The sequence below is a fragment of the Pempheris klunzingeri genome, chromosome 6 (genome assembly GCF_042242105.1).
Source record: "Pempheris klunzingeri isolate RE-2024b chromosome 6, fPemKlu1.hap1, whole genome shotgun sequence".
In the NCBI taxonomy this organism is placed as follows: Eukaryota; Metazoa; Chordata; class Actinopteri; order Acropomatiformes; family Pempheridae; genus Pempheris; species Pempheris klunzingeri.
Window position 1 is genome coordinate 8,221,547 of NC_092017.1, and position 24,941 is coordinate 8,246,487.

Consider the following 24,941-nt stretch of genomic DNA (forward strand, 5'->3'; position numbering starts at 1 on the left):
GTAAACTTCAAGCAGTCATGGAACCATATTATCATGTCTGTGTCTGCATGATAATGCTGTTCTATTATCAAATCTTTTTTAGCTCAGTTTTTGGTCTTCCATAGGTAAAAGAGCTAAATGCTCCACCGCCGTATGTTGCTAACTTTGTCTGCTGTCTGGTGCAGGTAGTGCTGCAGTGTTATTTAGAGATTTTTTCACTGTAAACAGTGGCCTGGTGTGAACGAAAAAAACAACACTGTGAGAGCGGTGAGAATGAACTAAAACAATTACAAAGAATAGAAACAAATTGGAGCCGAGTAGTTCTACGCACATCACGTAGGTGCAAGGCTAACAATAGACAGCATCAATGAAAAAGAGGGAACGCTTAAACATCGTCAGTAATAAAAACTTTTTTGTGGCTTGTAGCGAGTATGCAGGCGTTGATGAAATGAAATGACAATGAAAACAAAACATTGATGCTATAAAGCTCCACACAGCTGCACAGTCAGGCGATAATTGTCTATGGCTCTGTCACAACAAACAACCCCTTTTAGCAGTCACATGATCCATATCAATTACAGCCACTATAAATATATATTCTAGCTGAAACAAGACATTTAATGTGATATGTTGTAGCTACTTGTACAGACATGAAAGACATCCTGAATGCAATAACTCGTAAAAATGCAGCCACAGCAAGAATCATAGTTGTTTTTTCATTAGTGTTTTATTCATACAGTGAGGGTGCTCATACATAATATTTATTTTTTTCTACAAAATATATTACCTTTCAGTTCCTGAAAGCAAAACTAGATATAAATCATCAAGTTTTATCTGATAAAGAAGCAACTCATTTTCAAGTGTCAACCAAGGCAATCAACTGTATCAGCAGTCAAAAATGCATTGCAGATTTAAGAAATCACATTCTAATAAAGACTTTATTTTTCTGTCTAGCAAAGCCACAATGCTCCAACACTCAGCCAACCGTCCACCAACACAAAAGACAATGATAATTTGGGTTTCCTAAAGTAGCAAACACTGTTAAAATACTGTAGCCACAAAAAGAGTTGAGCGGGTTTTTCATGTGGGAGGAGATCAAAGACAGAAACACAGTCGGGGTGAGGATGCGAGGAAAGTGACACTAAGGAAAGTGAATGTTTCAACAGAGGCAAGTGACTGATGCTTTATGATATCTGTCATGTTGCGCTGTTAGACATTTTCTCTCTGGCTCTCTCCCCCCCCCCCCTTCATATGTTTTCCTTTGTTTCCTCGTTGGATGAAATGCTCCACAGTTGCCATGACAACTCTTCAGCTGGACAGCGGCGGGGGAATATCTCGGGCATCACAATAGCTCGCTGTGACCAGGAGCTGAGTTGAGGCTGTCTATAAAGTAGAAGAGGACAGGAGCCTGATCAATGGAAGGGACTACTATCAAAAGAAGAAAAAAAAACAATTAAAATGATCAATACTGGTATCTATTCAGTTATATCTATAACTCAGTAAAGTATCCACTGTATTTTCTTTTTTTAGATAGCAATTTAATGATCATGTTCCACAATAGTAACACACACTGTAGTGATTACCACTTGACTCACACTCTGTAACATCTGCTACACACACACACACACACACACACACACACACACACACATAAATAAATAAATAAAAACAGAGAGACATGTACCAGACAAGTCCAGTGACTTATTTCTGTTTTGGGGTAGTCTAGGTTTTTTCACAGGGGGTTTGCGATTTGGGGGCTTCTCAACGTTATTAGGGCTTTCCCTGTCAGTGCCTGAGTTCAGTGAGGACAAAAAACACCAATTAACAGTTAGATACAGACGTTTTACACACAGATAAACAAATTCACACAAATTCCCAACACAAATATACAGTGTAACCACCCGTTATAAATAATGACAGCGTATATGGTGATGCAGGAAAGGCAGATACCTGCGTCACATGACATGGCCTTTCTGTTTCTCTGTGGCTTCACTGGTGCCTGAGGTCTCAGTCCTTCCTCACCTGAACAACATATATGAAAGAAAAATAGGAAAACAGCGCTACAGTGTAATATTTGCGATGCTCCGAGCAAATACGCTAACACAAAAAGAGTGGGCTGCTTGTTATGTGAGTTATATGAGACTGAATGTCCATTTTATGTTTTATTGTGCTTTATATGATGATTTAAGAATTTAAAGATGATTTTAGTAAAATACCCTTCATCTCTGTTGACTTCGTCTGGCTGGATAAAAAAATTCAAATTGTGCTTTAGAAAGGGAGCCTTTGAAGGGCAGAATGTTTTTGTAGAGTTTGGAAAATGAGTTAAAGTTCTTTATTTGCAATATAATGTTGAAATTATGTAAGAAATGATGATCTGTTCTGGCAATTGTTGTTTTACCAGCGCAGAGATACGACTCCTGCTACTTGTTATACTGTCTTTAAAGGGTTCATATTATGCAAAATGCTCTCATCTATCTATCTATCTATCTGTCTGTCTGTCTGTCTATCTATCTATCTATCTATCTATCTATCTATCTATCTATCTATCTATCTATCTATCTATCTATCTCTGTCTTTTCAACTTAAACTTTGAGACCCTTAAACTATGTGAAGAGACCATCCTGTCTCTTTTTCTCCTGCCTCATGTTTTAGTAAATGTGTGTGAACATCAGAAGTACGAGTGAACCATGCAAATTGTTGTGATGTTGGCAGCAAAGACACACACGGTAGTCTACATGTCCTCCCACCATCTGAGGAAGTGAAGCCCCAGCCGATTTACTTTATTTTGGATGTGACGGAAATGTCCCCAAAAAAACCCTAAAACCTAAAAATGAGCATAATATGTCTCCTTTAGTAGTTCAACAGCTGAAATACACCTACTCACTTTGTTGTTTAGAGTGAGATGAGAAGATCAATACTACTTTCATCTCTGTTCAGTAAATATCAGACTACAGCCAGCAGCCGATTGTCTTAGCATAGAAACAGAGAGAAGCTGCTCGGCTGGCTCTGTCTGAAGGTCACACAATCATCTTACCAGCACATCTAAAGCTCATAATTAACATTATATCTCGTTTGTTGAATTTGTACAAATGAGATAACAAACAAGTTGACACACGACGAGTTGCAGTTTTATGGAGAGTTTGTGTCAGACGATGTCTTGGTTTGGAGCAGTGATGGTTTGATCTTCTTGTTTAATTTTTGGCAAGAAAGCGAATGAATATATTTCCCAAAATGTCAAATTATTCCTTTATTTGTACCTCGATATCCTGCGAGTGAACGCCCATTCAAATTACATCACATTCCTTCCCGCCTGTATCCTGCAGCCCACAGATAGACCAGACCTAATAGCTGAGCAACAGTAATCTACTTCTGATTTACAGGGATGAAATAATTAAATCAAATTTACAGTTTGAACAACTGACAAAAAAGTGAAGAATTTGCTTCAGTGTCAACAATCAGGTGGGCATCTGAAAAAATGTTTCTCATAATGGGAATGTGAACACAACTGAGCTCTTTGAATGAAACATGTGTTAACACCCCTTCAGGCTGTTTGTTTGTAGTCTCAGTGGCGTTACCTTGACTTGCAGCTCTGTCTGGTAATCCATGCACAGGCTTGTTAACAGGAGGCGGCACAGGTGGAGGAGGTAAGTTCCTCTCATTGGCAAATTCTTTTGGAAAAGTCACATACGACGACGTCTTTGGCTGTTTTTTGGATCAGAGCGGAAACCATGACAAAATCATAAGGACACAGACAGTAATTGCAAGTGGCAAATTTTCTCTAGATTTACAGCAACATTGTGGATACTGTAGATTAGAAAGAATTACAATTATAACCCAGATATAACATACACACCTTTTCTGGAATCGGAGGAGGTTGACCCTCCGAGTCTCGCCTTCTTCCTATCTCTTTCTTTTCCACCTTCCCAGGATCCTTCTCTGTCTCGACTTCCTCCTCTGTACCTGCGAATTACAAAGATGAGGCTGTCACTTAGGTTCATGGTTTGTTTACACGCCGAGGTAATGAACGCAGTTGATAAAAGCTCTTTGCCAAAGCTAAAATCTCCATCCTGAGCTGCAGCACATAAGCGTGGATGACAGTGACGTACCTGGTAGGGCGTCTGAGCTCTCGAGCCTCTGCCTCTGCCTCAGTTTAGGCAGGTTGGGTTTACTGCTTTGCGGCGGGGGATCGGGTTTAGATGCACAGGGAGCAGCTCGACCTCCTGCTCCGCTGCTCCTCCATCCCTCCGTAAGCCCTCCGCCAGCGTCGGGACACATCAGCCTGTCTCCATGCGTGTCCTGCTGATGCCAGTCCGCTGCCTCTGTGCTTTTCAGAGGATCTGTTTCCTGTTTTGGCGAGGGCGTCCTGTCTGACGGGTACGGAGGCAGCGGCCTTTGAGCCAAGTGAAGTGCCTGCACTTGTCTCTCTGTCTTCTTGCTCGAATGTCTGCTCTCAGTCCACTGATTGTCCGCCTGTATTTCCGCTGGCCTGTTCTCCGACCATGACCTGTCTATCTGTCTGCCGCCCATCCACTGCCTTTCTATCTTTCTGTCAATCTGCCGCTGGGTGTGTCTGTCAACAGTCCACTGTCTGTCCATGTGTCTGCTCTCGGTCAAGTACCTGTCTGTCGGCCTGTCGGTTGTCCTCGCCTCTCCAAAAGTTCTTTCTTGCAGCCTGTTATCAAACCGCTTGTCTACCTGCAGCACCTCTGTCGTCTTCTGTTTGTCATCCGCCCAGTACTTGTCTGCCTCTACTGGCTGCTCAAACACAGCATCCACTTCGGATTTCTGTCAAAACACGACAAGAAGAGGCAAAAGGAAAGATGGCAGCCAAGGCAAACATTCAGTAAAATGAACATTGGTAGCGGTAACACTGACTGTACCTCTCTGGGAGAATAAAAGGGGTGTTTGATTCCTCCTACGCCGGGGTGAGGGATGCCCGGCACAGGTGGTGGACTCAAAACCAGAGTGTTTTTCCCCTGGTGATCGTTCATTTTCCCTTCAGCCCCATCGCCGGGAGACCCAGCTCTGGCAGCATACCTCGGAGGCTGCAGGAGTGTGTATACATTCTCTGTTGCAGTCCTAAAAGTTGGAAGCCACTGAAGACATTAGCCCGCATGAAAAAAACCTCGCTGATGTTGCCACAGATTCAAAATACAGAAATAACACTAAAGCGTAGCAATCTTTGAGAACGGTGCGATTAGGAAGTAACACGTTTCTGGCAGAAAGCAGCTATTTTACAATCCTAATCTGTATTTGACATGCAGCGTGTTCAGCTCTAATCTCTTGGCTGAGAATCGGAGCCACCGGCTGTCATCTACATCTGTGTACACACACTGGTATCAGCCTGCCTGCACTTTGGCAGCTACCAGCCATTTCTCATATCAACAAAGAAATGAAGGAGATTTGGAGAGATGTTTGTCAGAGTATTTATGGAGTTCGTGCTGCTGATTGTTCTGTTAAGAATCGAGAAGAGATAACCAGCAGAAGATATGTTGTAGAGTGGAATATGGAGGGAAAATGAGTCCTTTGTAACATGATGTATCTAGTGCATCACGGGGGTGTTGTGTTGTGTATCCAAGGCCATACCATACCATACTTTTTGTGTGTGTGCTGTGTTAAACATACCCCGTAGGCGCTGTAGCAACAGTGTGACATCCGTCTCCATAAACCTCTGCTTCGGACTCCGGCCCCTGATTGGACAAAGTCTGGTTGCGGTTCTTACGGAAACCGAAGATGGCCAACATGTTTCTCCTCTTCTTCCTCCTCAGCGAGTGGGCTTTGTGCAGAGAGGAGAGCTGACTGAAAGAGGAGAGGAGGGGTTCAATGTCACAAATACGGTCCCATCCAGTACGATCGCCTAATGTGTCCACGCAAGTCATGTTGTGATCGCATCCGTCACGGCACTAGACGCTGGCTTCTTGTCTGCTTTACCTCTGGTACATCTGCCTTTTGAGCGTTGCTAGGCTACACCTCTTTTTACACAATGATTTATCTAAAGTGCACTTTGTTATATTATGAATGTAATCATATTAAAAGCACTGACTTGTCCTGATGATCTCCAGCGAGGAAGGGAGCGACATTATTCTGATAAGCTGCTGTTTCTGAATTCAGCTCCATCAAAATAAAAGCTTATGGGTGACACTGGTGGTTCTGCTACTTTTGGCTCGTTGACAGTACGTTTTGTTTCCATGACTGCTGTAGCATCGATCACAAACTCAGCTGCTGTCTGTCTGCTGAAGACTTCCACCACAACTTTATCAACTAACATCCTCCTTTGACCTGTGGCATCAAGTGAAAAACAACACAATCTCTAACTCCTTTGATCAGCAGCATGCAGGCACCAGCCAACCAGTCATATCTGGTTACCCAACCCAAAATGCATCAAACAGCCAGCTCCAGCTGCAGCTCCACTAATCATCAAAGAGCGACAAAATTAATGTTTTACTTGAGCAGGGATGATGGACAGCACATTCAATTGCCTCCGAATGTACAAGCAGCCAGCAGGATGTTCTGAACAAGCTGAACCTCGCTGGGAGATTACTTCAAAGACAGACGGCGCACTGGTCAGAGAAACACAACCTTCTTGAATTATGAAAAATAATAACCTAAACATCAGCCAATTAAAATAAAGCCTCTGGAAAGATGTGTGAACACACAAACCGTCAGAGGAGAGAGAATCACTGATTAATATGGTCTGAAAGATGTTCTTGTGCTTTTTCTCTCACTAGTACGGTACATGAAGTGTGTGATTGTGTGGCTGTGATCCAGAGTATCATGTTAATTAAGATTTCATTTGGAAATTGCAGAAATAAGGCAATCTTTAATGTTTGCTCATGTCACGTTTAATACCTTTTTCTTTCTTATGAAAATATCACACTTATATTTAAAACCTTCAAATCTAAGTCAATCCTGATATATTGAATGGTATTCATTAAATTAGTTTTGTTGGTTGGCATGCCCCTGAAGGCATCAACCAAGGTTACATATCTCTGTTATGATTCCATTGAAGCCACAATTTTCACACTATAATCGTGTAATTTTACTATTCACCTTGTGTCTTTTGTTGTGTGCCTTTCTTGGTTTGCTACTGAGATAGTTTCCCCGCTTCTGTAATACACTCACACAGGAATTATTAGAGCGACGGATGAAAAATCCTCTTATTGAAGTTTTCCTGCATATACTCATTTTCTGTAATTCCCCCTAAGCTACCTTTGGTAAAGATTTCTGTTTAGTACGCTGCTGACTTTTCCCAAAACACACCATACACTCCTCACCATTGATTTCAACCACGGGTATCCATTCATTTGAGTACAGTATGACAATACTTTTATATTTACTTAATATTTTATTCACAAGCTGTATCATTAGACAATCAAACCCAGAAGACAAACAATAAGCAAACATGTCTTTTTCTCCTTCTTCCTGTATTTCCTGTAAAAAGGTTTTCTGTTTTGCAGCTAGCTCTCTTGGACGTCCTTGAGACAATTTTCAAGGCAGTTTCTGCTCACAGCTGCATTTCCATGTGACAATAACTTAAAGGTGACAAAATGCTCACTGTGATGGATCACCTGCTGTAACTAAAGCAGCTTTGAACGCTCTGTAAGTAGTTTATCAGAGCGCGGTGAAATAAATGGAAAAATAATGACTGCTTATAAAGTAGGAACTCAATCTAGAAACTTTTGGTATGATGGCAGTAATTTAAAGCAAATGAGAGTTGTAGTTAAAACATGTAAATCAAGGATGTTCTGTAAGATGAGATACACACAGATAAAGCTTTACTAACTGAAGATAAAAACGGTGAAAGTGGAAACAGTAAAATAAACTCTTACCTGTCAGGGAGAACTCTTTTAGAATAGAAATCTGGGAGTCCATCATCCAGAGGGCTTATTCCTCCATTCTCACTACAATGCTGTACACACACACAGACTCTTTTTAGAGAGGTCAGTAGGGCTTCATTTGTAAATGCTCTGTATGCAATAAAACAAATGGATTACACTGGCTTCAGTGAGATGACATAATCCAATTGCAGCCATCCACTTTGTATAGATTACCCTCGACAAAGGCAGGATTCACTGCCAGCGGGCATGAACATTAGGAAATGGGAGAATTATGCATACATAGATAGATGATATAGATGTTGAATGAGCACAGGCGATGTATACTGGAACATGACTTCACTTCTTACTTCATTACTTTACATGTTACTGTGTGTCAAAAGGTGCTCAGGTCAAAGCCGCCTTACTGTCTCAGCAGGTATGTGCGCTCCTTTGTGCCTCCGCGGAGGCCTCGGCCGAACCCGTGTCACATGATGGAGAGGCAGACCCTGTGTAGGCAGCTCTGACAGGCCCTCCCACGATGCCGAGCGGGATAGTGGCGAGGAGTACGATGGCACAGAGGGGGGTGGAGAGGAACTGGAGTCATCACACAGACCTGATAGCAGTGAGGCAAGGATCATAGAGGATGTGAGGGCAAGAAAATGAGAGTCAACGAGACGAGAGGTGGGAATTACAGGGAGCCATCATTTGCGATTCAAAGTCAACAGATTTAAAACAACTGCCAAGTGCTCGGAGATATACTAACTCAGACTTGGCTCAGGCCAGATCAAAACAGCCATTAAAAGATTTCTCAGACGAAGAGCCGGGTAAAGGGGAAAAAAGAGTCAAGAGAAAACACACTAATGGAGCCCTGAAAGAGACTGGAAGGGGTTAGAGCTAGACTAGAAAGAGGGGAGAAAGGAGGATAAGAGGATATACAGCAGTACTCACTGAGCCTGGTGGAGACAGGTCGTATTCGTCTTGTTCTCGAGCTGCGCTTCTTAATGGCTATTGTGTCCTGGGAGGAAAAAGAGACAAAAGTGATATTAAGATGCTGAGGGATAGTATTACAGTAAGACACACCAATCAGGAACGAGCAAACATGGGGAGTAGCAAAAATAAGACAAGCTCTTCTTTCGGCCAGTCGGTGCTTTTGTCAGTGCAGTTTTGTCTTTTATAGATGTTTTGAAAAACAACATGAAAGCAAAGTGATGGGCAAATTCAAGCAAAGGCTTACAAACTGAATATGTAAAAAAAAAAGACAAAAAGACAATGCAAAATAGCAAACACTCAGTGGAACAGAAAAAGGAGATCAATGCCACTATAAAGTTGATGTGAATAATTTTCTCCTGATAATTGGGTGGCAGGAAAAGCTTGATAACAGAAAATTTCCACAGTAAAAAGAAAATCTAACTACTGAAGCGATTGTTCATCAAAGCAAAGTCAATATGACATGAAATTGTGAAATTACTTTTGGCAGAAGAAAATCATGGCAGAGGTTTTTTTAGCCATGCTGGTTGCATAACTCTAGGGATGGCAATGTGTGCTGGTCAGTCCACCACTCTGGTCCAACATCTCAACAACTATAAGATGAATAACTCTTATATTTTGTCCAGAGGCGCCCAGAGGATGAACTCTACCGACTTTGGTGATCCCCTGACCTTTCATCTCGTGCCATCATCAGGTCATAATTCATGACCAAATGCCTGCAGAATTTATGACAATCCTCAGCTGTACATTCTGTTTAGTGCTAAACGTTAGCATGCTAACACACCATGTTCGCATTGTCATTGTGCACATGTTATCAACCCGACATTAGCATTTAGCTCAAAGCACCTCTGACCTTAAGTACAGCCTCACAGAGCCACTGGCATATTCTTTGTTTTGTTGGCTAAGTCCTGGTACCACCAAGAGATCAAAATGACCTACTCAGATATGCTCTTGTTGTAAGTAGAGAAAATGACTAGCCATTTTCATGAACCATGTCCTCCAAATGATTCGCAAGAGCCTTTAAATTGCACCTATTGTTTGGTTTTACAGTGAGATACAACAGAGTGCTGTCAGTGTAAAACTGGATGGAAATATATGTCTGAATAATTTAAAGAGGACACATGTAAGAAGAGCTGGAGCCTAAGATGGATCCTTGATGTACTCCACAGGAGATATTAACCAATGTCAATTGTCAACAAATATTAAAATAGCACTGTCACTCACATCAAGAGCTAAGAGCAGGTCACTTCAGAGCACCAAGACAGACGGATTTAGAGCTGTTTATTTCCTTGACTACAGATCCAAAAATGACTTTGGAGATTGGATGAAAATCATTTAAAACAGTTTTGAGAAGAATGGTACTGCTGATAGTTACACTCTGGGCGGAGCATAATGTTTGGTGGAAGAGCAGTGATGCCAGTTTACAAAATCTGTCCGAGGTAACACTGGAGGGCATAATATCCACACAGCAAGTGTGTTGATTTGTGTTGACTTGATGAGACAATGTTTCTCATAGATAGTAAAGAGAAACTGATATAAAATAAAATCTTCATTAGCCAGTGCAGTGCAGGTACTATGCAGGGAAATGAATGAGTGCTTTGACTGCTCAGTTTTACAGATAAACATTTCTGGCAGGTTTTAGAGAGACATCAAGGCTAGAGGCCTATGAGTGGGTAATGACTGAATGGATTGCAATGAAAAGGGCCCTGGGCATATGACAGATTCTTGAGATAATGTCAGACATTGTTGACTCCTGTAGGTTTACCAGATTTATTGTAAACACTGAGCTGCTCTTTTAGTGTGTAAACAAAAAATATCAATTTAGTCTTTTTCAGGCTCACTCAGCTTTCCAACCTTTCAGCCACACTAATATTTTTCACGGTTCAGTTATCTCATTTTGAAAGGGGCAATTTGATGATAAAGATACAGATAAACAAGAAAACAGAGTGGGCTGTCATTTGACAAAAAAAAGGGGCAAGAAAAAATGGCCCTTTTATCAAAAAGAATAAGTATTACTATATACTAACTATTTTTGGAAACGTAGGTATAATGATAGAGAGAAAACCAGTAAGCTCTGGTGATCTATATAGTCCTGTATAAGAGCACAGAGTACAGAACTAACCATATACTATCATCCATTGTATCACCACTTTTAGGCCAGTGGGTTTCATGCATAAGGATAGCTTGATTTGGCAGTCAGTCTTATGTTTAAGCTGTATGAATTACAGACCTTTGGAAATTTAGACGTTAGATACTGTGCTTCTATTGAGCCAATCAGTGAAAAGCTTCTAAAGGCCAAAACCAATTGATTACATATCATCAGTCCAACTATTGTTGAAATGTCTCCAGCGGATGAGTTTGGGCTTTTCAAATTTTGACCTTTAGTCTTCCCTCTCAAATGGCAGAGCCCAGAGGAAAATTCATCAATTCATCCAAGTTTTGTCAAAACTGAACCGGTGTTAATTTCTATATGAACAAGCAGAGGAAAGTTACCCCAGTTAAGTCAACATATTAGTTCATGCTTCTAAGATTAAAGGCAGGAAACATCTAATTATACAACGGAATACAAAACTCCAAAAACGAGTCCACTGTCCATGTTAGACAGAAATAGGATAGAGCCAGGCCTGGAGATAACAGTGGAAGAGTGGAATAATACATGAGTAGGTCACACTAATATAGAGTTGAAAGAACATAGTAAACATTTTGTGAATCCAAAATTGAAATTTATACAAAGGGGTTCTCTGGAGAGAAAACAAAGGTGGAAGCAGTTTTGCAAAAAAAAGATTTGCAAGAAGCAGTTTTGCAAAAAGGTGGAAGAGCATTTTTATATTTTTGGGGCTCGTCCTTTCATTTTTTTATGCTGGCAAGAGATTCCAAAAGAGAGATAATATCATACTTGGGCAAAATCTCTTTAAAATGCCCTTGACTGCTAGCATCAAATCCATTCAACAAAACATGAGTGGACTGTCAATGAAATTGGTCTGATACCTTCAGACTACTAAATGAACGATTAATACACACACACACACACATACACACAATCTGTACCTTCCATAAAAACACAAAACATGCGTGTTTATATCTTCATACTCACTATGCTGGTGCTGAGCTCCTCATCTGTGATGTCCAGAGAGTCTCTGTGTCTGTTAAACCTCCAGCCTGTCCCATCCTCACATGTCCCCTCCCAGCGTTTAAGATGAGATACCTGCCGAGTCTGATGCAGACAGCACTCTTCAGTCCCCTCAGCACCACCCTCTCAATCATGTTACCTTTGTCTGAGGAATGTAATATCTTTTACAACATGTGGTTTGTATTTACCAGGGTCTTATGGGTGGCGTACAGCTCCTGCAGAATTTGGTCCACGATGGAGTTGGTGAGATAGGAAACTACTGACAGCTTCACTTCTCTGCAGAAGATTGGGTTAGAGGAAAGGGAGAAACAAACAGGAAGAGGTTTGGTAAAAGTGAGAGGAAATCAATAACTTGCTCATCAAATTCAGACTTATTGCTGTAGCCCTTTACCACTTCTCCTTTTCTACATTTCTCTCTTACTCTAAGGCTCGGTGGATGTCCTGTGCCGCTCTTTCCATCAGAGCTGTCCGAATGGCAGAGCGAGGGATGGACACGCGCTCTGAGACAGACGAGAGCGGAGGGCTCAACCTCTCTGCCGCAGAAGAAGATAAAGGACAGAGCTCGCGACAGAGCGACACCATTGAATCGACAATCACCTGCAACAGATGCCTGTGATCAGTAACTCAGCCATCTGTGACGGGACATGGTGTGAAAACAGGCCATTAGATCTACCTGAAGCTCTTTGTCAGCAGCTTTGGCAAGTTCACCAGCCAGGGAGTCGAGTCTCTGCCGCACCGGGCCGTCCACAGACAGCACATGAGCCAGCTCACACAGTGAAGGGTACAACTTGAAGCATCAGGGAGAAAAAAAATGGAATCAAATTTTTGTGTGACGGCAATGCATGCACTGCGCTCGTAAGTTTCACCTCACTCACCGCGCGGGAGTTCCTAGCCTCTTTTAGCACTTGTTTAGCAGCTTGAATCTCCTCCATCTCTCCGACACCTCGTAACACACACACCTGCTGCTGGACACGCACACAGAGGCGCTCCATCACCTTAGAAACAGACAGATGGTTTTGTAAGTGTTACGATCGCAGACACATGTCAAACACCTGTCAGGACACACAGAGGTGAGCGCACACAGACGAGTGCTACCTGTTCGGCAGTGCTCGTGACCAGGCCCTGGTGCAGCCGCAGGGCCTGCCTCTGAGAGAAGCGCTGGGTCTGGTTGTTCCTCACCAGAGCGCGCTGGATCTGTGCAGCAGAGAGGCAGAAGATGATCGTGACTATAAAGTGGCCACAAAGACACGACAGACAGAAAAGACGAGGTGATGATGCTACAGGCAGACTGTTGCAGAGGAAACAAATGAAGCAGATGAAGCAGAGTGAAAGGATGCAGAGGAGAGGATGCTGTATCATTTTATATTTCACATTTTTAGGCCCCGTTAAAACATCTAACAAAATCCATCTCACGGAATCTGCAGACTACATTTTTCTTTGATATTTCTATTGTTTTTGTTCATACACTTTTATCCTGAACACTGATGAAATAAAACGTAAACAGAAGACACAAAAAGAGAATTACTGATCTGGACCAAACTGGCCGTGTGTTGTGTATCCACTGAGTGATTTACTTCTGCCAACCTCCTCCCACAACGTAAGGCTGCCACTGTCCAGACAGCAACAATTACAGTAATGACTGCAGCACTTTGATGGAGAAAAGTGTAGGTGACTGGAGTTTTATTTATTCATTTGCAGCATCATCAAAGTAAAGAATCTTAAACTAATGTCTGATATCTCTCCTCTGGCACAAAGGCTTCTCTCCTGATGTTTTCAGTTTTCCTTTCTACTTTTTTCTATTTCTATGTGGTGCGTATGTCCTTTCAGGTTAAATTTGTCCTTAACAGTAATATCTGCCTCCACCCACAGCTAAGTTGATCAAAGTTTACTTTCTTAAACTCAGTTCAACACACTAAAATAAACCATAAAGAGCAACAAGCGGAGAGCTCTGACTGAACAAAGCATGAAACATTTCTGCTATTTCTACGGTGATTTTTCCAAGATTGACATCCAACACTGGATTGACGTGATGGATGTATTTTATATATATAACACAGCTCACAGCTGGACTAAATATGCCACGTTATTTTAAAGCAGCTATAATTTATATTTTTCCATTAACAATGTACTTGCACTTTGAAAACAATGTGACAGTGTCAAAGAGGTGAACCTACAGAGAACTTTCTCCCGACTCTGCAGCTCCCCTCGGCTTTACGGAGCGTCACTGTGAGTTCAAGCTCATCGTTTAGCTGCTTGGCCCACAAGTTTACTGATTTGGTTCACTCTCACCGCTCTCATATGGCCACTTTTAGTCAGAGCAGACAGCTGTTCTAAGGAAAGCTTTCCTTGAGAACAGTGTCTGCTCAGGACCAAACAGCAGAGAGACACAGTTAGAGGGTGGCTGGTGAACATAGTGGAGCAGTTAGCACCTGTAGAGCCAGATATTTCCCTCAGGAATTGGTAGGGACCAAAAACAGAGCTAAGAAGAGAGCAAATATTGAACTTGCATTCTACAGGTGGCGAGAAACTATTATATATAAAAATAAAGATTATATCCGCTTTACTGTAAGTGCTGCTTTGGAAAATAAAACACTCTTTGCTCCCTGGTTCCCTGGTTCCCAAAAGTATCCTACAGCTAAGATGAGTTTAGTAACATTGTAAATCTTTGAGCTAAGATCATCTTGGCCGTAAGATACTTTGGGGAAACGGGATCCCGGGCATTTTTTCATTTGCTGAATCAGACACCACTGTACTGATTTCTTCAGCAGTAATTTTACAATAAAATGGTTATCATTACAAAAAAAATGGAGACTAATAGATACACAACTGACAAAGCTTCATGTTTGCTCCTTTTTCTTCTTTTTGTGTACAGTTTCTCTGTCTGACACCTACATATCTGCTCGTTTCTGATCCAAATCACTTGTTGAATTAATGGTTGAAATGCAAATAGAAGTAAAACAGCATGACAAAGATGTTCTCTTTCGTCTAATCTCCCAGGTTATGTTTAGCCTGTAGCATGTAAATTCTGACAACAACAATGTGTCAGCGGCTGGTCTCCAATGCCAACCTTGGTCAGCGCCTGCTCTGTCCTCTCAGGGGCGCTGCGGTACGCCTGGCTGATGTCACTTAGGGGTAGAGGCATGTACTGCAAGGTGAAATTACTGAGAGAGGGAAGAGCAGAAGAGGAAGGAAGACCAGAGGGTCGAATTATTGAAGGAGACGGACTAAAGAGAGAGAATAAAGTGGGTTACAGATTCAAGGGTTAGTTAAGGTTAATATCCCCAATGGACAGAGCTCATCCCAAAATATCCCTCCTATGTAATGCAACGAGTGAGTAATACTTTGATCTTTGCAACCATGTCATCCTTAGCCTAAAGGTAAGTCTGGACCATTTAAGATAGCAGGGTGGAAAGGAACAATTTGCCCGGCTCACGTTGCAAATTTCACTGTTTAAATGCGCTAAATTACAAGGTAAATCTATCACGCTCTCTTAAAATCAATATTGTTCTCACTGCACATACATAAAGTATCCTCTTATTTGCTGACTAAATTCTAGCATGCATGTACAAACTACATGTTGATGATGTTTTAATGTTCTTACTGTTCAAGTGCTCGGGCCACATCCAGAAATCCTGCTGCGGAGGTGTTGTTGCGATCCCATGTCACACTCCTGCAGGGAAAAGTCACGGTTTGCACCAGATATAAACCTCCATATAGAGCACAAGTTATACAGCACAAAACAAAGAGACATCCCGTCTCTAGATTTTTTGTCCTTCACCTGAGCGTGGTGTTGATCTGCAGGGCTTTGCTCAGCATCTTGGCTCCGATGTCATCCATGTTGTTCCCGCTCAGGTCCACTTTTCTCAGGCAGGTGTTGCTGCCCAGAGCGTTGACCAGCACGGTGCCCCGGGAGCGCAGGCGTGACTCGGTCAGGGACAGAGACTGCAGAGCCTGGAGGGGCAGAGGGGAAACAGCGTGTGTGATATAGCCAGTGTGTGTGATATTTAGGAATAAATCAAGCTGAGAAAAAATAGAGAAAATTGATGGGGGGAAAGAGAACAGGGGACTGAGGAGCCGGGAGGATAAAGTGTAGTAGTGAAATTTACTGCGGAGTGATGGGACTGCTCGCCAATATGACTTTACATGCTGTATGTATGAATTATTCAATGTGTGTGTGTGTGTAGTGATACAGACACTGTGGCCGCAAGGGTAACAGAGAAACAGTAATAATTGATGATAAAGTGACACATCTGCAGTGAAACATAATGAAAAAATGATGTATGCAAGAATCCAGGAAATCAACAGCAAGTGGAAGACCTGATCAGGTTTTTCAGACTTTTTTTTTTTCTTTAAAGAAATGAAGGAGCCTTGAACTTAACTGTACTCAAGGCTAACGGCTAAAGGTGCAGTGAAACTAGATTTCTTCTGTCTTTGCAGCTGAACCATTTTGTATTTGGACGATTTGTTGTGAAGCAAACTGTTAAATGAGCCTCACACAGTATGTTGCAATACAGTGTGGACTTTTGCTGTCCTGTTATCACTCACACATTCCTCCTCCTGTATGAGTTGCACCAGCTTCTGTAGGACTTCATCCAGAACCCTGCAGACACAAACCGTGGAGACAAACACAGAGGCGAGGCTGGATGAGCAGGCATGGGTCATTTCCTGCTGCCAGCGAGCTGTCTGCCTGAGGAGCCTGAGCCGCTTATGAAAACGGAAGTAAAATCACAGACACGTATATTCAAGCTGGCATGTGTTGCACACGTCCTCATGTTCACATACACACAGATAACTGCAGTAAAGCACAACATAGAGCACCGCCAGCACCTGTTTTTGATGTTGAAGTTCTTGCCCAGGTGGAGGTGTTTGAGGGAGGGGTGCCTGGAGAGGGCCGGCAGCACTGTAAGCAAGTCTGCATCGAGACCTGTCAACACACACACACACACACATCCATGTAGGCTTAACATGGCTTGATTCATCTACAGCCCACTCAAACCTCGCCTGCCTGAGGACAGAAAGTCAAGGTCACAGCGGGATGTGTTGAAGCGTGCCGCCGTACCGTTGTCTGAGATATCCAGAGTGCCGATAGAGGACACTCTGGGGAAGAGTTCCTGGATTACAGCAGCTCCTGCAGACCTTAGCTGGAGACAGAGAGAGAGAGAGAAAAGGAAAAACCAACATATGCACAGACATGAATCCGAGTCATTTTAGGTTTGGTCATGGGGGAATTGTTCTATTTTTCCACAAAGAGGCAGATTTATGGATGCCTTTTTATGTCTCGGCAAGCAGTCTGAAGGACTGTTGAGCGGTGAGCTCTGCTTAGTGGTAATGTGGAAATGATCTTCTGCTTCCTATTAGCTTTGCATTTTGTAATCTAAACAAGTAAATATGTGAATATTCTAATAGCTATTTACATTAGCAAAACTGTGGGTAAACATATAACAGGAAGTGCCTTAGTTTGATATAACTACATTAACATGCTTGGTAGTAAAATTAACAACTGCATTAATATCTAAATTACAGTAATAGATGATTACTGAAAATGATTGAAATGATTCCTGGTCATCGTTTCACAAGTTCACCTTCTTCTTTGAGCCCACAGGATAAGCTCATGATTCAGGATACCTTTGAACTGCACTTGAACATAGAGCCCACTGCAGATGTGGAGAACTCTTACCTCACAGCCACTGATGTCCAGATGAAGGTCATTGATATGAGGATTGGAGGTTAACCCTGTTAGGAGAGCCCTGTGGAGACAGCAGGTATAGGAGTGAGCGACACAGAAATGGCAAGAAGAGGAAGCAACATGCTTCACATCAGCCTTCGTTGAATGGGAGCTTGGATAAAAGGGAGCAGATGTGGATGGAGATTAAGAGGTGACATGGTGAGTACCTCAGAACATCAGGGGGCAGCTTCATAGAGGCCATGCTGACATAAGTGAGGCTGAAGGCTGAGCTGAAGAACTGGCGGAACAGCGGCAGTGTGTCCTTCACTTTTCTATTGGATAAAAAAGTAATAATAACAGAGATGACAAAGAGAAGTGAGGAGACGGTAAAGAGAGTGGGATGGGATGAGGCCAGTCACGTTGTTGACATGCCGGGTAAATATGAGTGCAGTGCTGAGCGCGGAGAACTGAAACAGAATGAGAAGCAGAGTGAATATTGCTTTGGTGTGAGAGGGGGGAGTGAGTGGGGTCAAATGATAGATAGCTCAGCTTAAATATTCATGAGTCTTATCTATGCAGACAGCACCGAGAGTTCTGGTTTTAAACAGCAGGAGACACACCCACGGAGACACGGAGACACGGAAACACAACGTTCCAGTGATTCCCACAAAGCTCATTTCTGATTTCCCCATTAAGCAAGAGATTGAGATAATGGAAAATAAGAAGGAGAGAGAGAGAGGGAGAGCAGGTGACGAGAGAGGAGAGGTGAGGCCTTAAAGGTTTCCCAGATTTGGATTTGCGGCTGCCTTTATTGTGTGGGTAATCTTAAGGATATGACTAACCTGTGGGAGAAGGAATTTTTGGAAAGATTCAGAAAGGAAAGATCAGCGCAACACCCCCTCAGAAGAGCCCCAAATAGCTGCGTGAGACACAGGGTGGAAACGGTTAATCTGAGCAGAGAGAAATGCATTTCTTTTTAACGTTGCACATAAACATTTGATCGTCCGCGGCCCATTAAATACTTACAGAGTCCACAGAGCAATCTGTGCCCGACAGATCTAAATGGACCAGGCAGTTGGGCTGAGACAAGAAAAGATACAAGTTCTGCAAACAGACAGAAAAAGAGAGAAAGAGACGTCATATTAAGCTGGAGAAGTATAAATGGAGCCGTGTGTGCTTTTGTGTCCAAGTGGGTTGCGCTTTCTGACCGAGGCATCCTCCCCCGAGAGGACTCCGGGATTCTTGCTTAGGTCTAGGTGCAGGAGGGAGTTGGAGTACTCATCGCTGGAGCACAGAGCCTGAGAGAGAGACACCACTCCTGAGAGAGAGAGAGAGAGAGACAGATAAAAGGAAAAAAAGAGAGATGGGGGGGGGGGGGAGTTGTTCAATATTAAAAGATAGAACACTCTCAAAACATTTTGTGTCCCTGCATTATTCATACGCATCTGCAGCAGCAGGTATCAGTGGATGTAATGGGAAGCAGTGCGTGGTATCTGCCTGCTTCAATGTAATATTTAAATTCTCCACTGGGTACACGGAAAGATGAGACACTAACAGGAGGCATGCTGCCTGCAGGGCTGCCCAACACATCATACAGTAAGTCGATGTGGAGTTGTAGCAGGGCTGAAACACGAAACACAGCCATTCAGGAGGGAGAAGTATCTGGGGCTTTGGAGGTTTTATGTTCCCTCACCTATAATCTAAGCCAAGCTCTGAGAGCTGCTCAATCTGCTGCAGCTTTATAAAACTGCTGTGGTTTTTTTTTTAAACTCATTTCCACCTGATTTTGGTGAGTTAACTGTCTTGTGTTGTAGGAAATCCTGCAAATTTTTATTGACATTAATGAACTGGACTAGACCCAGAAAGCAAGGAGGGAAACGGAGAGGGACGGGCCCACACCTTTGGAGGTGAGTGAGGTCTTGGAGAGGTTGAGGAGACGAAGCCCTTTGCTGAGGCGACACACCTGCTGGATTAAGTTGGACACACCTGCAGAACACACACGAGAGGTTGTGTTGTGTGTTTTGTATGATAGATGATACTGGAGACATTTAATTTCCTGTTTCATTGCAACCATTACTTATTATTTTAGAGACGATGAGGCACCAGATCAGATTTCAAATGAGGGACTATTTAGATCACAGAGGTGGATTATAAACTGTGCATACAAATGAGTAAAATTTGAGATGATCCATAGGTGCTATTGATGCAATAAAACTCTATCTACTTTTACATTATTATTGGTTTTAAGTATTTAGATGGTCTTCTAGTGAAATTGAGACTAGACTGGAATTCATTCACCTCTGTGTTTTAAAACATGGTTAAACAACATCACTTATTTAACTTTAACACATAAAAATATGTTGTAGATGTTTGAGGGCCTTTCCTGGACTTGTTTTAACTCCATTTAATTCATTAATCTTCTTTAGAGCTGCCCATTAAAGGTTTGTACCTTGGTTGTCCAGTGAGTTGTGGGCCAAGTTGAGCGAGTGGATGACAGAAGCAGGGTTCTCTGAAAGAGCAGCTGACATCTTCTGAGGGAAGTCACTGTTAAGTGGGTCCATAGTTTCGTACAGAGAAAAGCACATGTTGCGAACACAAACAAGCATTTAAAGGGGCACTGTAGGTATTTGACGTTGCATTTTCATTAAGACTCACATGAGGTAGACTAAGAAAACTATGGGCAACATCTGTACAGCAGAGGCATAGATATCCTGACTTTTAGTCCCCACTATGAAGCAAGTTCTAAAAACACTGGATCCTACATTTCCCATAATACATGAGGACGCGATCAGGGTTATTTTTCCGACTTTATAAAGCTCCCTGCAGAGCTACAGAAGACATTATGTTACTGTTTTCACAGGCTGAGTTGTGCTGAGCGTCATGTCAAAGATCACTGCCGACAAAGTTTATAAAATGACCTAACTGATTAAAAGTAAAAGAGAGTTATGAGAAGGATCAAAACTCACGATTTCAACCCAGCATTCTCCAGAGTGATCTCCTCCAGGCTGGAGGATTTGCTGATCGTATGCAGGACCTGCTCGGTGACCTCTGACCCCTAAAGGAAACATTTAAACTAAACTTTTCACCTGTTTTTACTAAAACCCTCTTTGTGAGACACATCAAAGTGAAGCAGGGGCGGTCATACTTACTATGCGCAGGTCTTTGCAGTAGAGTTTAGTGAACCAGGTGTTGTATGCCATCGATGCAACAATCACCGCCAAATCCCTGGCAAAGATAAAAATGAGGTAAATGAGGTGACATATTTTGGAGGTAAAAGTGTTTGACCATCCCTCACCTGCTCTCCAGGTGGCTGAAGTCCAGCAGGTTAAACTCTCGGTTGTCCTGGGAGTGATAGATGGTGTCCACATCCTAGGAGCAACATTACCCATGAGCCTCTTTGCTGCAGTATATGACCCCAGCATTTTGTGCACAGTGCTGTATGTAACACTCAAAAGCACTCACAGCGACACAGGCACAGTCCCACAGCTCTTACCCACTGCACTTCCTCTTTGCAGCTGATGCCATTATAGTCGCACAGAGCGGAGTACGTCTCCGAGAAGCCTCCTGGGAGACGCAGGCGGGAGGAAAAAGCAAGAGAGAAAAAAAACAATGAATCTGAAATTATGTGAGCAGCTGCTTCCTTCTGCGATAACAGGGGGGAAAACTGAGGAAAATGCACACAGAAACATTTGTCCAAATTATCAATGTTTTATTTGTGCGACTGAGCACTTTAAAAAGAACATCTGGGAGACCATTTGTGTGGAGTGTGAGCCAACTTCCTCTTGAGTCTGCCAATCTGTGTGCATGTGCTCCTGTCTGCATGTGTGCAATTTTGCATGTTTGATGATAGTGTCTTTTTTACCACAAGCCCTCTGAGTTTCCACTGATGTCTCTGAGCTGGGTGAATACTTCCTGCTGCCCTCAGAAAGGTCACTGTCTGAATGACAGATGGAGGGGCTGCAAAGATAAAAGACACACAGATACTATAAGGAATCGTTTATCTCTGAATAAATAAAGGTCAGCCTTCTTTAAACCCTCTGATTATCTACCACTGCAAAGATATATGGTTTATTCAGATTTCTTTTCTCCTGTGAGAGAGAGAGACACTTACGCAAAAATGGAGTTGTTGAATATTCGAGACAGAGCGAAATTAATATGGCTGACCACATGATTGAGGTGTTCGCGCGACTCAAACCTCAGGGAGTAGCTGGACTTGTCAGTGTCGATAATAACCTGCACAGAAAATGGAACAGTTAGTGAGCGCATGAGGCGGACGGCTGAATCTCATATTCTACTTTTTGAAAGCATTGCTTATATTTTCTTTGGGCCCCTTCCTCCAATTAAGTAGGAATAAACTGCAACACTTATCCCCTAAAGTCTCATAATACAGTACTGAGTTTGTTTGGTTCACCATTAATAACTAGAGCAAAGAAAACCTATGCATATTACTGAGCTGAGCATTTTTACGCAGAAGCCACTGATGTTTACATTAGAAGTGGAACAAAATTAGGAATATTCCAGTAACTCTCTATTTTAGTACAGAGAAATAGTAAATAAAATATATATGTATGTACCCATATGTATCATTCACAACCGGTATATGAATACATCATAAATTGTTTAACACACATTATAATGTAGTTATAAGTTATAAGCAGATAAAGGGACATTTTAAGGGTCTATTAATGTAAAGTATTCTCAACAATGGCCAACCCTCCTATGACAACATATTTCATATTACTATATAATGTGTGTTTTACTGTATTATCATTAATTACCTGTTTATACATTAGCCTCCACTAATAAATGTTTCACAGACGAGTGAGTTATTGACGACAACAATGAATGATAATAAATAATAAATAAGGCCTTATATGTGATAACAGCTACATTATAGTGTGTTACGAACCATTTATTAAATGTTAATGCTGCTTATTAATGCTGAATGGCGGGTTATAAAAGGAATGCCGTACATTACCCTGTATGCAATGTAAGCCAACTTTATATGACACATTTACTTATATACTGTCTCCTATGATGCAGTCTGGAAGGAGGACGTGATTGTTCATAAAGAGAGCAGTTAATCACTGCCACTGATGGGGAAAAAAATTAAACCCAGTGAAGCACAGTGATTAAATTGTTGTCCTCTGCATACGGCAAAGTGCAGCTTTATGACCCACAGGTGCTCACTAAAGGCATCATTTGTGACAACTTGATCTTTTCTTTTTGGAATTAATCTCACAAGCGGGGGCTGAAATATAAACATTAGGGTGATTAGAAATTAAAGGGCCTCCCCATAGTATCCCAGAAACCACTCAGACCACCCCTCCCTTCAGCTAACAAACAAAACAAAAATACAACATAAAATCCCCCTTTTTCTGACATCCCCTCCCCCCCTAATGATTTTCGTACATCCTCAGCAGTTTCTCTTATTGCCATCATCGTCAACAATTGAAGACGAAAGGTTCACAAGAGAGCATTGACTGTCACTGTGGCTGTGTTGATAAATGCTCTAAATTCTTTTTGTCATTCCTTGAAGGCTAAAGTGATGTAACCACTCAATTATACAACTGCACAGGCAATCAGTGAGCTGTAAGAGAGGAGCGGAGTGCATGAAGAGTTCAGTATTATTGCTAAAATTCACCTGGTGCTCAGGGTGGGAATTCAAAGCTCGAATCTCCAAGAAGTTGAACGTGGCTTCTACCTGTTGTCACGGAGACAGTAGTAGACAGTAAAGATTTCAGCTGACATTGTGAAAGAAGAATTCAATCATATTGCAGAGTAACTGGATACAGCGAGCGGTACCTTAGTTGGAATCTTTGGCGCCAAGAAATAGAGACGCCACGTTGTGAGGACCTAAAAAAAGGAATAAAGCAAAGTGAGTCAAGATTACGGAAAAGTTCACTGCACAGTCACAGTCCCCATGGGGGGGGAAACGCTCCCAAGAGTTTCCATAGCAATGATGAGAGGGAAATGAGGAGTCCTCTCAATATTCATGTATTGATCCAGCTAAAAGCTCTCTGTGTCAGCGGCACGTTGTCTAACATTAATAGATTAACAGACCGCGATGCAGGCTGAGAAATGACGACATGTTGCAACATTGTCACAAATACCAGATGTAATTTCATTAGCATTACATTATGTCTGCTGTGGGCAAACATGCAAGTGGCTCATAAATCTAATTTGATGCTTTGGGCAATAATTCCTGGCCATTCAGTATCTCCCTAAATCTTTAATGTCAGAATTTAAAGGGAAGAGCCGCCCATTCTGAGTAGTAAATTGTGTTTTTCAACACACTTCAAGTCATGGGCTCTGTTCCAGAGATGGTGGTCATGCTGGGTCAGGGTGCCAAATTAGTATTTTTGCTACACTACCTCTGCTAATTAGCCGTCTGCAGTCTAATGTACGTGGGATCATTTTTAGTGCAATGCAAAGTTGATGGGAGTTTGGATGTGACTGGCAATTTGAACACAAACGAGGAGCTTATTTGTGCGTCTCCGTCTGAGCGAGCACACGCAGCATTTCTGTGCCTGCGCCCACTTATTCTCGGCATGGAAACATTTGTGTCATGCAGCTGTTGGACAAATCTGATTCTGCCCCTGATTCCTGTTTCGCGAGAGGCGATTTCTTTTCCTGCAAACACACCCTACAAAAAAGTCAGTGTCTCTCTCCATCAAGACAAACAAAGAGCGGTGATTCCTGGCATTTCGCTGCTCTCCACCAGCCCCTGAGTACTGCCCTCTGCTCTTTTTCTTCTCCTCTTCTGCTCCGTCGCTCCCAATCATTTACTCCATTCTCTCTGACGGCCCTGCTGAAACGCTCCCTCAGGACACAGCCCCCCCCCCCCATCCATGTGTCTCTCCCCAATGAAAAGCTGTAATTAAATTACAGCTCTCCCACTCCACTGTTGTGTTTTTTGGAGAGAGGAGCTTGACACAGGGCTGTCAGAATGACACACTGACAGCCTCTTACACCCACACAGCAAGTGAGGTGTCTGAAATGTAGTCATTCAAAATGTGCATGTGAGATGGAGTGAGAGAGAGGAGGATCTGTGTGTCTGAAGGAGTTGAATATAAAGACCGCATTGTATCACATTACGGCAATGAGTCGGGGTCATGGGTGATAGTTTAGAGAGAGCGTACGAGTAAACAGGAGTAAATCGTGCTGATGCAGCAGGAGAGAGAAAGACTTTGTCCATATATCCCACATCTAAGAGAGACCACACACACACACACACACACACACACACACACACACACACATCATGCTTGTGGCGTGTAATTATGCTGGAGAGCTGCTACAGGACAGATATTCTAATCTCTGCTTTCACACTTTGGGTGAGGTCCGTGTAAGAAATCATCAA

The 24,941-nt window shown here is 42.4% G+C and overlaps 1 protein-coding gene across 1 annotated transcript in view; it reads right to left on the reverse strand.

Moving 5' to 3' along the window:
- Positions 1 to 1,252: 1,252 nt before the first annotated feature.
- The window catches only part of LOC139202869 (capping protein, Arp2/3 and myosin-I linker protein 3-like), a 28,519-nt gene continuing 4,830 nt past the window's right edge, over positions 1,253 to 24,941 (reverse strand). The window contains exons 3-40 of the mRNA XM_070832462.1: positions 23,384 to 23,434; positions 23,223 to 23,282; positions 21,690 to 21,811; positions 21,441 to 21,535; positions 21,072 to 21,142; positions 20,874 to 20,947; positions 20,728 to 20,803; positions 20,545 to 20,633; positions 20,028 to 20,122; positions 19,478 to 19,564; positions 18,787 to 18,896; positions 18,605 to 18,682; positions 18,421 to 18,497; positions 17,806 to 17,910; positions 17,591 to 17,660; positions 16,973 to 17,054; positions 16,741 to 16,837; positions 16,459 to 16,513; positions 15,692 to 15,864; positions 15,515 to 15,583; positions 14,981 to 15,074; positions 13,009 to 13,107; positions 12,789 to 12,908; positions 12,587 to 12,700; positions 12,335 to 12,510; positions 12,102 to 12,189; positions 11,878 to 11,997; positions 8,745 to 8,811; positions 8,222 to 8,409; positions 7,809 to 7,888; positions 5,605 to 5,778; positions 4,860 to 5,058; positions 4,086 to 4,764; positions 3,833 to 3,939; positions 3,555 to 3,681; positions 1,930 to 2,001; positions 1,664 to 1,771; positions 1,253 to 1,362 (exon numbers count right to left, since the gene is read on the reverse strand). Of these exons, the coding sequence (XP_070688563.1) occupies positions 1,322 to 1,362; positions 1,664 to 1,771; positions 1,930 to 2,001; positions 3,555 to 3,681; positions 3,833 to 3,939; positions 4,086 to 4,764; positions 4,860 to 5,058; positions 5,605 to 5,778; positions 7,809 to 7,888; positions 8,222 to 8,409; positions 8,745 to 8,811; positions 11,878 to 11,997; positions 12,102 to 12,189; positions 12,335 to 12,510; positions 12,587 to 12,700; positions 12,789 to 12,908; positions 13,009 to 13,107; positions 14,981 to 15,074; positions 15,515 to 15,583; positions 15,692 to 15,864; positions 16,459 to 16,513; positions 16,741 to 16,837; positions 16,973 to 17,054; positions 17,591 to 17,660; positions 17,806 to 17,910; positions 18,421 to 18,497; positions 18,605 to 18,682; positions 18,787 to 18,896; positions 19,478 to 19,564; positions 20,028 to 20,122; positions 20,545 to 20,633; positions 20,728 to 20,803; positions 20,874 to 20,947; positions 21,072 to 21,142; positions 21,441 to 21,535; positions 21,690 to 21,811; positions 23,223 to 23,282; positions 23,384 to 23,434 (4,389 nt within the window). The 3' untranslated portion in view covers positions 1,253 to 1,321. The remainder of the gene's footprint in view (positions 1,363 to 1,663; positions 1,772 to 1,929; positions 2,002 to 3,554; positions 3,682 to 3,832; positions 3,940 to 4,085; positions 4,765 to 4,859; positions 5,059 to 5,604; positions 5,779 to 7,808; positions 7,889 to 8,221; positions 8,410 to 8,744; positions 8,812 to 11,877; positions 11,998 to 12,101; positions 12,190 to 12,334; positions 12,511 to 12,586; positions 12,701 to 12,788; positions 12,909 to 13,008; positions 13,108 to 14,980; positions 15,075 to 15,514; positions 15,584 to 15,691; positions 15,865 to 16,458; positions 16,514 to 16,740; positions 16,838 to 16,972; positions 17,055 to 17,590; positions 17,661 to 17,805; positions 17,911 to 18,420; positions 18,498 to 18,604; positions 18,683 to 18,786; positions 18,897 to 19,477; positions 19,565 to 20,027; positions 20,123 to 20,544; positions 20,634 to 20,727; positions 20,804 to 20,873; positions 20,948 to 21,071; positions 21,143 to 21,440; positions 21,536 to 21,689; positions 21,812 to 23,222; positions 23,283 to 23,383; positions 23,435 to 24,941) is intronic.